This window comes from Urocitellus parryii, chromosome 3 (assembly GCF_045843805.1).
Source record: "Urocitellus parryii isolate mUroPar1 chromosome 3, mUroPar1.hap1, whole genome shotgun sequence".
NCBI lineage: Eukaryota > Metazoa > Chordata > Mammalia > Rodentia > Sciuridae > Urocitellus > Urocitellus parryii.
The window spans coordinates 103,685,379-103,699,744 of record NC_135533.1 but is presented as its reverse complement, the minus strand read 5'-3'; the positions used below and the strand labels follow the sequence as shown (position 1 = coordinate 103,699,744).

At 35.1% G+C, this 14,366-nt stretch overlaps 1 protein-coding gene across 1 annotated transcript in view; it reads left to right on the top strand.

Moving 5' to 3' along the window:
• The window catches only part of Sun3 (Sad1 and UNC84 domain containing 3), a 34,209-nt gene extending 21,487 nt beyond the window's left edge, over positions 1 to 12,722 (top strand). The window contains exons 7-10 of the mRNA XM_026411620.2: positions 5,039 to 5,154; positions 6,402 to 6,569; positions 10,486 to 10,578; positions 12,603 to 12,722. Coding sequence (XP_026267405.2) covers positions 5,039 to 5,154; positions 6,402 to 6,569; positions 10,486 to 10,578; positions 12,603 to 12,722 — 497 coding nt within the window. The remainder of the gene's footprint in view (positions 1 to 5,038; positions 5,155 to 6,401; positions 6,570 to 10,485; positions 10,579 to 12,602) is intronic.
• Positions 12,723 to 14,366: the final 1,644 nt, after the last annotated feature.

Sequence of the window (14,366 nt, the reverse complement as noted above, 5' to 3'; positions counted from 1 at the left end):
CGGGCTGGAGTTGTGGCTCAGCCGTAGAGCGCTCACCTAGCACATTCGAAGCCCTGGGTTCGATCCTCAGCACCACATAAAAATAAATATGCAAAATAAAGGTATTGTGTACAACTAAAAAATAAATATTTAGAGGAAAAAAAGTTGAGAGGCCACAAAGAAATTAGGGAAGGCACAAAATATTTTAAGCATAGCAAACAGAAAAATATTTTATATTATTATATACTAAAATGACTTGTACATGTAATAAATCTAAATGGATTATTAGTGACTAAGTACCAGTGTTTAAATGTCATTTACTTTGAACAACCAACAATAAAAATTAAAGAAAAAAATACACCTGAAGCTGGACAGTTAATTAAAAAGAGGTAAATTTGCCAGGCATAGTGGGACACATGTGTAATCCCAGTGACTCCAGAGGCTGGGGCAGGGAGATTCCAAGTTTGAAAGCAGTTTTAGTAATTTAGACGAGGTAACTTAGTGAGGCCCTGTATCAAAAAAAAAAAAAAAAAAAAAAAAAGACTAGGGATATAGCTTATGGTAAAGTGCCTCTGGGTTCAGTTTCCCAGTAATCTCCTTACCTCTCAAAAAGAGGCTTATTGAGCCTATAATTCTGAAGGTTCAAGAGTATGGCCCTCTACTGAGTGCCTCATGGTAGATGGCATCGAAGTTATGGTTGCTCATAAAGAGTTTACACGGCTATACTGAAAGGGGTAGAGCCAGTCTTGCTTTTTTTTTTTTTCTTTTTTAATAAGGGCTGCTTTTGCATGAACTCATTCCTGAGGACCTTCATCCCTTCTAAGGGCAATGCCCCTAGTGACCTAATTACCTTCCATTTCTCCTTACCTTTTAAAGTGTCTACCACCTTTCCCTACCACTACACTGAGGACCAAGCCTTCAATACATGAACCCTTGGAAGACAAACTGCATTCAAACAATAGCAGGTGTTGTTTACATGCCATAAAATTCACCTATATTAAGTGTACAGTTCAAAGACTTTCAACAAATTTTCTGATTATGTGCAAAATATATCACAGTCCAATTTTAGGAAGATATTCATCATCTCAGTAAAGATCCCTCATACTCTTTTATACTTAATTCTTATTTTCATCTCTAGCCTTAGGTAACCAATCAGTTAACTTTTTATGTTTGTACATTTTCCTTCTGGATATTTTATGTAAATTGAATCAGACAGTGTATAGTCTTTTGTGTCTGACCTGTTCGACTTAGTAAAATATATTTAAAGTTCATTCATGTTGCTGAATTTGTTCATCAGCTTGTGTATATTTGAATTCTTTCAGGTTGGAGGATATTATTATAAATAAATAATGTTTACATGACATTTGCATTCAAAAAAATAAAATAAATGTCATTTACAAAATAATATTCTTAATATCTTCCAGTTGAAATTAATTCTTAAGAGCTAAAGCTATGAGTCATTAACCTTAGTAATCTCTACAATGTCCTGCCTATTAACAATCTATCAGCAGTATGTGTTCAATGAGCAATGGATAAGGAAAGAGAGGAGGGGAAGAAAAAGTACAAGAAACAATTTAGAGGAAGTGGCCTAATTCTTGAAATATGCAAACTATCAAAGGTCACTTAAGAAGAAGTAGATAATGATAATGTACATTTATTAGAGGAATAGTTAAAAACTCTTTTTAAAAAAAAACAACAACTCTGGGAGTAGGAATGTAATGCAGTAGTAGAGTGCTTACACAGCATATGCAAAGTCTTGGGTTGATGTCCAACACTGCAAATAAATAAATAAAATGAGAATAGAAAACACTTAAGCCTAAAAGTTTCACTTTTGCCACTTTTATCAACATGTAATATCCTTCAATAAATATTATCAAATTGAGTCCAATAATACATAAGAATGATAATACAGCATGACTAAGCAGGGTTTCTCCTAGAACTACAAGTCCAGTTTATCCTTTGAAAAATAAATCCATTTACTTGCTACACCAACAGATTAAAAATATAGTCATCAGATCATCAAATTAGATCCACTGAAGTACCTTAACAAAGCTCACTGCATCAACAACTTATCTATTCAACTAAAAAGAAACTTCCCTCAGCTTGACAAAGGATACCTGAAAAATTCCTTCAGCTAGTAACACACTTATTTTTGAAACAGATAAGTGTGAATGTTTTTCCCCTGAGATTTAAAACAAAGTAATATTATCTACTCTCACCATTTTTTTAATTTCCTTTTTTTATTAGCTACACATGACATTACAATGATCTTGGTATCTACTCTCACCATTTCTAATCAACATTGTAATTAAAGTTCTAAACAGTAAGATGAGGCAGGAAGCAAGATAGGTACAGAGAGGAAGAGATAGGGAAAGAAAAGGCAAATTGGAAAGAAAGTAATAAAAACCTCTCTACTCATAGATAACATGATTGTTTACAGAGAAAATTACAAAATAAAATCTAGAATAAGTGAGGCTTGAACCAGTGTGTATGTGTGTGCGAAATATGAAATACTTAAGTGTAAGTCTTAACAAAATACGTGGGGGATCTGTGTGCTAAAAACTAAAAACATTTATAAAACAAAAGAAGACCTAAGTAAATGGATAGATATACCATGTTCATGAGTTAGAAGACTCAATGCCATGAAGATCTCAATACTCTTGAAGTTTGTAGAAATTGACAAACTATTTCTAAAATGTATATGCAGTGGCAAAGGAATTGCAATATCCAAGACAGTTTTGAAAAAACAATGTTGGAACTCATACTACCTGATTTTAAAACTTATTATAAAGTTACAGTAATCAAGAGATCATGGAGTTAATTTTGAAATAAGCCTGTAGGACACCTATAGGACAGACAAAATATAAGGCTGACTTCTAGTACTAATACTGACCCCAATTAAGTGGAAGGAATAAGTAACTGTAAAGTTATAGACATTAAAGTTTAAACCCAGTACTCCCACTTTAAGACTGATGAAACTGACCTGCTGGATGTTTAAAACCAAAACAATCAAAAAAGGTAAAGGGCTAAAAAAAAAAAAAAAAAAGTCAATATTTTGGCTCTTGCCCTCTGAGGTCAGCTAGTTCCTAGGGAGCTTGAGACTTCTCTAAGGGCTGAACCCTACCACTTTGGTGTGTCAACTGATCTACCAATTAGGGGGATTCTGCAGAGAAGAAGGTCATTGGAGAGGGAAATGTCCCTGATGCTTCCAAGGGAAGTCACATGTGGTCAGCAAGACTCCGACCCATCCTGGAAGATGCCACTAAAAAAGCTAAGAGGCAAGTTCCCAAAGTGACCCTAAGGAATCTCAGCTGACTTTTAGTAATAGATAGAAGGAACAAGCTCAATTTTTACCAACTTGGTCTTAACTAGCTGGCATAAGAGTTTAACCAAAGCATAGTCCATTACATGGGCATTTAAATGAAAAGATAATGGTTCTTTTAATGTAACTAGAGATGTACATTTGTGTGAGGCCTCCCCAAAATAAGTAAAACTGTGAAGTTATCTTAAAAAAAAAAAAGGCTTTTTTTTGTACAGGAGTGCCTGATGCACAATGCACAAGTTTGTTTTGAGTCAGCTTGAGACCTGTCTTTTCTTTTTTTCCTGGTATGATTACTACCAACTGTTACTCAGATTCCCCTCTAGAATTTACAGTTCATCACTTCCTGCCTGGGACTTGATTTTAATCAAGACCTGGAGAAAAGACAGGGTTGATGTCCAACACTGCAAATAAATAAATAAAATGAGAATAGAAAACACTTAAGCCTAAAAGTTTCACTTTTGCCCCTTTTATCATCATGTAATATCCTTCAATAAATATTATCAAATTGAGTCCAATAATACATAAGAATGATAATACAGCATGACTAAGCAGGGTTTCTCCTAGAACTACAAGTCCAGTTTCAACCAAGCTGGAAAGGACCTTACCAAGTGCTCCTGATCACCAAGATTGCTATCTGAATTGCTAAAAAAAAAAAAAAAAAAAAAAAAGGAATTAAGAAGAAGGAAGAACTCATTACCAGGGGTGATTTTCACCTCAAAAAGTTAATATGTCTAGGATGGTTGGCAATACCAGAAGGTGTAATGAAAATGAAACCAAAAGGTGTAAAAAGAAAAAAGGGAGGATTTGTGAGAAGTAAAAAGTCTGGTGGTCCAATTTCAGAATATAGTGTTCAGGCTTAATTGGATCCAATTGTAGCCATTTTAATTACAGTCCTTCCCTTTTGCCCATCCCAATTTTAAAATTAGCCAATCATGTAGACTGTACCCCTGAGTCCTCCAGTCAGGGCAAAGGGTAGTCCACATTAGGTATATAAACCAGCAGATTGCCTGCCCAGGGTGCTTGCTAGCTAGGTTCAGGTAGCACACCCTTCTGGCAGAAGTAAAGGTGTGCCTTGCTTACCCACTTTGACCACATCTTTGATTTCTTGTAGCACCTCATTATTTCTAACAATGAATTCAATGGAATAATAGAAAGTCCAGAAATAATTTACCATACATGTGGTAAATTGATTTTTGACAAAGTAGAAAAGTCAAAAGACATTTATTTGCAAAAAAAAAATAAAATAAAATAAAAATAAACCTTCATTCACATTTACAAAATAGCTCACATTTTATAAAAATGAACCCCAAATGGGTCACTGGTCTAAATGCACAGGTTAAAGATATGAAACTTATAGAAAAAAGAGAATATTTTTAGTCTTGTATTAGAGAAAAAATTCTTAAACATGACACCAAAAAACATGATCCATAAAAAGAAAATAATGGATGATTAGGGGCCCCTCAAAATTAACTTCTACTCTGCAAAAGACAAACAAGAATTAAAAGACAAGTCACAGGCTTAGAGAGAACATTTGCAAACCACACAGAACAAACATGACTTCTCAAAAGACAGACTTTCAGTGGTAATAAAAAATGTCATTTTTCCTACCTATTCCTGAGAATGAGTTTTATCTCCATTATAATTTGCCCAGTAATAATTTTCCAAGGTCATCATTAAAATGATATATTTTGAATTATGTATTTAATTTTTTATTTTAAAAATATTTTATAATTTTAGGAGCCTCTATCATTGAAGCTGGGACCTCAGCAAGTTACAAAAATAATAAAGCAAAACTGTACTGGCATGGGATAGGATTCCTAAATTATGAAATGCCTCCAGATATTATTCTTCAGGTAAAAGTGAAATTAAGAAGAACCAAGTTCCATTTGATTTTATGATAATTTATCATGAAAATGTTAACATTTAAAATGGAGGCAGTGTGACATTGTTCAAACTCATTACACACCTGAAATCTTCTTACATTTTAAGTAATTATACTGCATTAATCCCTTCTTGTTTTATAGTCATTAAATTATCATTGATGACCATATGTGATTTAGAGACAAGTGAACTAGATTATTTGATTCTCAAATAGAAAATATAAATTCCATATCTTTTAAAAGTTGATTCTGTGGCCTCTTTTCCATTGAAAATTTCAGTTGTTCAGACAACATTTATCAAAAGTGCTTGTGTTCTCAATTCTAGTGTTTTGATAAATGCTATTCACATCATATGTTCTTAAGTCCATTTACAACTAAAGCAATAACTAAGTAAGATTTCCACTGAAACTTTCAGATACATCCCAAAGGCAGTAGATGTTAACAGACTGTAGGGCATGTCTTAACTATAATCCACATATCTGAAGTTGGTTTCAGATTCAGAAATACCTCCAGGGACAACTCTGAATCTTATTCCAAGTCTTATTTTGGATTTAGACAGTGAAACACACCTCATTTTCCTTTACCATCATCATCCCCTCAACCACCACAATCATTACTGCCACCATTGTCTTTAGCACAACCGTCTCCATCACTACCATTACCACCATCATGTCACTTCCACCCATGCATCACTGACTTCTCATTCACTACCATCACCATGATCTCTACCACATCACTTCTGTTGCTACCATTATTAACCACCATCGCCATCACCACTATTACCACGATCATTTCCACTATTGTCACTGTGGTCATTCCCAAATTTACCACCACCACCATCACCATCACCATCACCATCACCACCTCCACCACCATCACTTCCACTGCTATTATTATTACCACCATCATCACTACCACCACCACTACTGTCTTCATTAGTGTCATCAGCACTACCACCATTCATCTCCTTCAGCTGCCTTTTCGTATTTCAAGGTCCAACTAGAGCAGTGAAAGAAACATACTCGTATGATAAAGAGCTCTGATTAATAGAAAAATAAAGTACTCTGGAAAAACAATCAAACCTAAGGGGTATCTTAGAAATTTTTCTTTTGATATATATCTTGAACAAAGGATCTGCAGTCAATAGTGATTGGTTCCCCTGTATTCCAGGGTAGATTTACATACCCAAAGAAGAGATTAATTTGATGTTTTCTTTCCAGCCAGATGTCCATCCTGGAAAATGCTGGGCCTTTCCAGGTTCCCAGGGTCATATTCTAATCAAGCTTGCCAGGAAAATCACACCAACGGCTGTTACCATGGAGCACATTTCAGAGAAGGTGTCACCCTCAGGAAACATCTCCAGTGCACCCAAGGAATTTTCTGTCTATGTGAGAAACTATCTAAATATGTCATTAAAAGCTGGATTATCATATTAATGATACAACTAATTAGTTGTATTACTTACTTCCTGGGCCTTGGCCTTATTATCCTCAAAGTGACAGGGTTAAACCAGATGATTTCTATTGCTTAGTTTTACTTTTTACTTTTATCAGTTATATGTGTACAAAAAGTTATACATGTCCATAAAGTTTATATTATCTCACTTCTCCTTGTTCCCAATTCTTTCCCACAGTTTTAGCTGTTTTGGAGGGTCCTTGTCTTCATATTTGCTTGTCCATTATTTCTTCATTTTTCAGTTTTGGTTCTTAACTATTCAGTTTTGCTGACATCCTCCAGTAGAAAATGAATGATTAACTCTCTTCCGTGGGTTCCCCATCATCCTCCCAGGATCTTTTTGTTAAATTCACATAACATTTAGTTTACTCATTTGAAGTGCACACTTAGGAGCCTTTGGTATATATACAAAATCACGTACCTATCACCACAATCAACTTTAGAACATTTTCATTGCCCCCCAAAAAAATCTCCACATGACTTAGCTGTCACCTCTAATTCCCTCATCACAAGCCTAGTCCTGACAACCACTAATCTACTTTGTCTCCATAATTTTACCTATTTTGGACATTTTATATAAACAAAATCATATTAAATGTGGTCTTTAGTGAATAATGTTTTAAGGCTCATCCATGCTGTAATGTGTCAATATTTGATTTCTTTTTAAATTGCTGAATAATATTTCATTGTATAAATAAACCACATTTTGTTTATTCTTCAATTGGTGAACATTTGAATTATTTACAGTTTTTTTTTTTTTGCTATTATGAATGACGCTGTTGTCAACATTTGTGTAAGAATTTGTGTGTGGACATTGTTCTTTGTTTCTTTAGAGTATATACCGAAGATTGAAATTGCTAGATTTCACGTGGTAGATTTATATTTAATGTTTGAGGTACTGCCAAGATGTATATCTTACTTTTTGTTTGAATCAATATTCAGTGGTAATGAATTTCATGGTAACTGTGTGAACAATATTGTTCTCAGTTGAGTTGTATTAGGTACTTGAATACTATTCTCTTTTTTGCATGATTTTTGATGTGCCTTATTTTTTATTTAATTTGCTTGGTTTGCTATAGTTCTATCAGTAACATTACCAGTCTCTTAAGCAGAAGTATAAATATTCTCCCTTTATTTAATTCATGTCATATAATTTGTTTCCTCTTCCCTTCCCTTCCCTGACCTTCCTCTTTCCTTCCAGGATATTCCTTATGTAGCTCTGCCATTCTGCCGGTGGTTGCTAGGTGGGCCTGATGCTTACCTATTCTTATGGGATTTCATTTCTGCCAACTGAGGCTTTAACTTATATAACCTATTTTTTGTTTTTATTTGTTTCTCTCTTATTTTCCCTCTCTGTTTTTGTTCTACTTCTGAGTGACTATCCATTTGCATCTTAATCCCCATGTTGAATATTTAATTTCTGCTATCACATTGTACTTGTTAAGACATTGGTTGCCATAAATATTCCCTTTCTTAGGCTCTGAGTTTTTCTTTCATGGATGAAATATCTTCTCTTAATGCTTCTGAAGAAATTAATTGATAATAGTTATAGTTTTATTTAATTTTTTCCTGCTCCCTCCTATTTTTATTTCCAGGTATCCTTTGTCCTGCTTGTTTATAGGATCTCTATTCTTTTTGAAAAAGTCCTTCCTCAAATGTCTGTGAGGCTTTTCTATCACATTAAGAGTTTGCTAATAGCCAGGCGTGGTGGTGCGCACTTGTAATCCCAGCAGCTCAGGAGGATCAAGAGGTCAGAGCCAGTTTTAGCAAAAGTGAGGTGCTAAGCAACTCAGTGAGACACTGTCTCTAAATAAAATACAAAATAGGGCTGGGGATGTGTCTCAGTGGTCAAGTGCCTCTGAGTTCAATTCCTGGTAGCCTCCTCTCCAAAAAATTTTCTGATAAAAATTTGGCCACAAGCTCTGTGCTCATGGTGGGGCTTATGAACAGCAAGTTCCATAGGTGGAATGTCTGGTTAGCTATTTCTTCTGGAGCCCCAGAATGTGGAATCGGGCAAGTTGACCCTGAGAGGAGTCCTGCAACAGGAGGTACAGGCTTGGCTGAGAACACACTGGAGCTGCTGGGGAGGAAGGGGAGGTACAATACCAATTCAGGACATAGGACAGGATCAGCCCTTTTATTTTAGCTGTATTAGGGCTGTGCCTGTCAGAGCTGGAGATAGACCAGAGATCCTGCAGAGCCAGGTAAGAGCAGAAACCTACCATGGACTAGGAGTCTAACCTCTTTTTTAAAAAACTATCCCAGGCCTCAGATCTTCGTCTCTCTTCTCAACCCATAGCCCCAATCCCTGGGCTTTTCTGGGACTAGCACTGTAAGTCCATGTGCTGCTGATTTCATCTCTTAACAAGAGAAGTTTATGTTTCCTTCAGATCCCATTTAGCCATTTCCACACTTTTTTTTTTGTCTGAGAGTGTAATCACCCCTCACCCCACCACCCACCATTGGGTTCATGCTTTTTCAATCCTGTGATATTACTTGCTAGAGGTGGCCTCAGTGTTAAACAGCTTGCCTCCTGTGTCCTCTGAAGGCATCTAGCTTCTGGGGCTCTGAGGCTGCTAGGCAGAAGACCATTGTGTTCTTATGCCAGCCTATACCCCAATCGCAGGTGTACCCTAGAAGTTGAGTTAGGGTGAAGTTGAACAGATCCAGTCCTGTCTCAGACCATGCACATAGCTGCTCATTGTGTAGGGGAATTTGAGTGGATTCTGCAGGCAGGAATCTTCAGGTAGTCAAGATTACTTCTTGTCATTTTTATTATATATTAGAGAATTTATTGACCATGTGAAATTTAAAAACAGGTCTTATAAATGTGAATATAAAATTAGCACTCCTCTATTAGCAAGCTAAAGGAACTCTATGAGGCTTAAACCGTATCTACGTATATGTAATGTATATATGTAACTGTGAGTACATTATGCAATCATGATGTCCCTAATTATTTTAATAAAATGGTGCTGTTTTAATATTAATACTTTCACTATAAAATGATTAAACTTCCATAATTTAAGGAGTCTAGTAATAATCTTCAAGTTCTCAAAATAAATTCATTTGCACCAGTTCATTCTCCTCTCACAGATCTTCAATTTGAGGGGTAGAAAAAGAAGGGAAAAGACACAGAGGAATTGCATACAAAGACCAAAATTTCTGTTCAGTAACAAAAGCTGGATATAGAAGGGTCAACAAGGATGTTCTTGTCTAAATTTTATTCAAACTATGTTGACTTCAAATTGTCAGTGTGGATGCTGGGATTCATTTTACATCTATCTGTCTTATCTATCATCCATCTTCTCCCTAGCCATCTCATTATCATCTGTCTTTCATCTATCTCCCTTTCTATCTTTCTGTCATGCTCTGTCATGTATCTACCTATCTTATTTATTTATTTTTTTTAGCACTGGGGCTTGAACCCAAGGTTAGGTAGATGCTAGCAAGCACTCTACCATTGATCCACACTCCACCCCACCACATCTTCCTATCAGTCATCTACCTATCATCTGTCACTCTACCTATCAGCAATCTTTGATCTGTCTCCTTACACACACACACACACACACACACACACACGTAGCTCTCATCTACTTTCATCGATCTCTTTCTATTTATATATCAGCCTACCTACCTTCCTGTCCAGCTCTGTAATCAGCCTCTGGCCTCATTAACCCTCAAGGTTAAGGTTCTTTGGGTGTATAAGCCAATCCTGACTCTAGCACAGCACTCAGCCCTTCACAGAAAAACACAAAGTGCCTAGTACATTGTTGCTATTTGAACAACTACATCCATTTGTTTTAACCAAGTTTGTAACTTCCAAATCCATTGGTTTCTTTATAGGGCATCGCAAAAAAATGTGAAGGAGAAGAAATTTTCCTAGGTCAATTTATATACAACAAGACAGAAAACACCATTCAAACATTTGAACTCCAGGTAATGTCTGCTCTGGGAAAATAAGATATGTTTGTTTTCATCACTGGGAGAGTTCTGCTGGAATTGCTGCATGGTGTGCAATAATAAGTATGACAAAACATGAGCTAGGCAAGGCTTATCAGAATTTCACTTCTTTGCTCAGGTTTTACATTGATTTTAATGCAAAAGAAGAGAAATTACAAAAGCAATTTCTAAGCAAAACTCTTCCTCATCTGCTGTCTTTATGTTAGGTTTCTTAGTCCTTTCTCTCATTTATTTATTTACTTATTTATTCATTTATTTATTTTGGGGACACTGGGCATCAAACCCAGGGATCCCACATATAGGAGGTAAACACAACCACTGTGCTTCATCCCCAGCCCCTCAATCCTTCTTTTAACTCTTGAACCCTTGAAACTGCTACATTTGATATTCACTATTTTATCTTTCTTGGAGAAAGGGACTGGGATGATGGTGCAGAATGAGGTAGATAGGGGCAGGAGGAACTTAGAGGAAGAGAGGATATTTAATACTAGTGGAAAGGAAGAATGCCAGCTATTAACTTTATAACTCCCCTGAAACTCACTATGGTATATGAAAACTATTTTCATTATTTCTCATTATCCATAGGAAGTAACTGAAGAGATGTAGAAATTCAACTCATACCATGTAAAAATAAACCTTTTATGAAACTTTGTGGCCAATGGTGAGAAAAATCTAAGCCAAAAATAATATATAGTCAGCCCATCATATCCATGGGTTCTGTGTCCATGGGTTCAGTGAACTACAGATCAAAAATATTTGACGTAGGTGCCCTTCAACAAATGAATGGATTAAAAACTGTGATATATATATACATATATATATATGTATGTATGTGTGTGTGTGTGTGTGTGTGTGTGTGTGTGTATATATATATATATATATATATATATATATATATATATTAGCCTTAAAGAAGAAGAATGAAATCATGGTAAATGGATGGAGCTGGAGAATATCATGCTAAGCAAAATAAGCCAACCCCCCCCAAACCAAAATCTGAATGTTTTCTCTATTATGTGGATGATAATTCACAATGGGGATGGCTTGAGAAGAATAGAGTTACTTTAGATTAGGTAGAGGGGAGTGAAGGGGAGGGGAGGGCCTATAGGGGGTAGGAAGGATAGTAAAATGAATCAGACATTATTACCCTATGTACATATATAACTATATGACCAGTGTATTCAATATCATGTACAAGCAGAATGAGAAATGATACTCCATTATATATGATGAATCAAAGGGCATTCTACTGTCATTGTATAACTAAAACAAATTTTAAAAATTAAAAAATAAACAAATCCTACCTTAGTTGTAACTAAAGCTTTTTAAAAAATTGAAAAATTAATTGCATTTGAATCGAACATGTAAAGGCTTTTTTTTTTCTTATCTCACTGTAACCTAAACAATACAGTATAACAACTATTTACATAGTGTTCACATTAAATTAGATGTTATAAGTACTTTAGAGGTTTTAAAGTACATGGGATGATGTGCATAGGCTATATATTGACCATATATTTTATACAAGGAACTTGAGCCTCCACAGATTTTGGTATTAGCAGGGGGTCCCAGAGCCATTCTCTCTCAGATACCAAGTAACGGTCATAAGCATTAGAAATTAAGGTGTTTGTACAGTTTTATATTTGATTGCATAATCACATGCATTTGGGCTCATACACTCACATTCACTTTTATAGTTGACTTCATAGATCTGTTTTCATACAACCAACACTCTGTGTTCCTTGTGAAGCCAGTAGGAGCACTCAAGAGACAGCACAGTAGTGACAGACACTTGACATCAGACCACCTTATTATCTTTCTCCCCCTAATTGTCTTTTCTTTCCTTTCAGAAGCTCTTTCTCTTGTCCATTTGACAGTATCTGAAAATACTTATGTTAGGGAGAAAAGAAAATTTTAATTTTCCATTACGTAAGCATTCATTGAGATTCAATGGGATTTCTTTACAAGGCATTAATTTTTTTTCTTTTCTTTATTTGCAGCATGAAGTTTCTGAACCTTTATTATGTGTGAATCTTAAAATCCTTAGCAACTGGGGACACCCGAAGTATACTTGTTTGTATCGATTCAGGGTTCATGGTGTCCCCACTGATCACACCTAGAGAACTGGCACAGAAGGCCAAGACCACATGTCCAGAATATTTTAGGATTCTCATTCCCTGAGATTAGACTGCACCCCTAGAAGTCAAAAATTGGGAGTGGGAAAGAAACCTCAAAGTAGTTCCTACTTGCCAGTGAAAAGTGAATGAATTTTACTAATAAAAATATAAAAAATTCAACATCCTTGTACTATATTTCTGTTTAGGTTGTATCGTGTTGTTAGAGCACTGAAAGGTGATTTTTATACTTAGACTGTTATATATATTTAACAGCCAGGCTCATAATAGCACCTTCTGTTATTCATTATCTATACCAGGTATGAATGTTCACTGTTACCACTAATATTAACACTGGTTAAGGTAATAAGAGAAAAGACATTTTTAAATTAGTAAAGAGTTCTGGCCATGACTTATTTGCAGATTATGTGATCAATTCCATGAAATACAATGAAGTCTATTAAAAAAAACATAAACAGGGCTGGGGATGTGGCTCAAGCGGTAGCGCACTCGCCTGGCATGGGTGCGGCCCGGGTTCGATCCTCAGCACCACATACCAACAAAGATGTTGTGTCCGCCGAGAACTAAAAAAAAATAATAATAAATATTAAAAATTCTCTCTCTCTCTCTCTCTCTCTCTCTCTCTCTCTCTCTCTCTCCTCTCTCACTCTCTCTTTAAAAAAAAAACAAACAAGTAAAAACTGCAATAAGTTGGTATATACAACATTCTCACATATAAATCAAGATCATTCATAAGTAAAACAAGAAGAAGTATAATTTACAAAAACCACAACAAAGATAAACATCAAGTAAAAAAGGTAGTAAAATTCCTATGGGAAGAAAACTCCCAAACAGCAGTAAATTACCAAATTTTGGTAAATGAAAGACATGTCATATTCTTGACAAGAAAACTCAATTATCAGGATATTACTACTTCCTAAGTTAATCTATAAATGTATCTTACTAATCTTGATATTAAAAATGGGGAAACTACATTTTGGAGGCAGTTATGAAACATAAAAGAATTGTTTAAAAACAATTTTAGATGTCTATGTAATTGTATTATAATTTTGTTTTAAAAAGAATTCTTGGACTAGAGACATGCAAGAGCCTGATTTCTATTCCTAGTGCCACCAAAAGAAAAAAAAAGACTTATCTTTGTTTTGATTTATATATTTAAATATTTTCAGATGAAATTATATATCTGGGATCTTTTTCAAAGAAAAATAAATGGATAAGAAGATGGATGATAAAGATTGGCCATGAAATTATCCCAAAGCTTTATGTTGCCTCTCCATGGGGGCTCATTAAGCTATTCTGTCTAAATTTTTATGTTTTGATTTTTCAGTTTCAAAAGGAGTTGGAAGATAAAACACATATTTGTATTTTTAAAACCTCAAAGGAGTGTGTTTTAAACTAACTTGATTCTGAACTTCAGATGGAAATAATAAGCCTAGTATAAAGCTAGGAAACCTCTAAAAAATAAAAAAAGAGAAACAGCTCTGTGACATAGGTATGATAATTAAAAACCATGTGGTGCTAGCACATTGATAGATTAATGGAACAAAGTGTAAAAAAATTACATCTGGGAATTTGGTATATGATAAAAATGGCATCTCAAAAGGGTATGGTGTTTTAGCTCATTTCTCT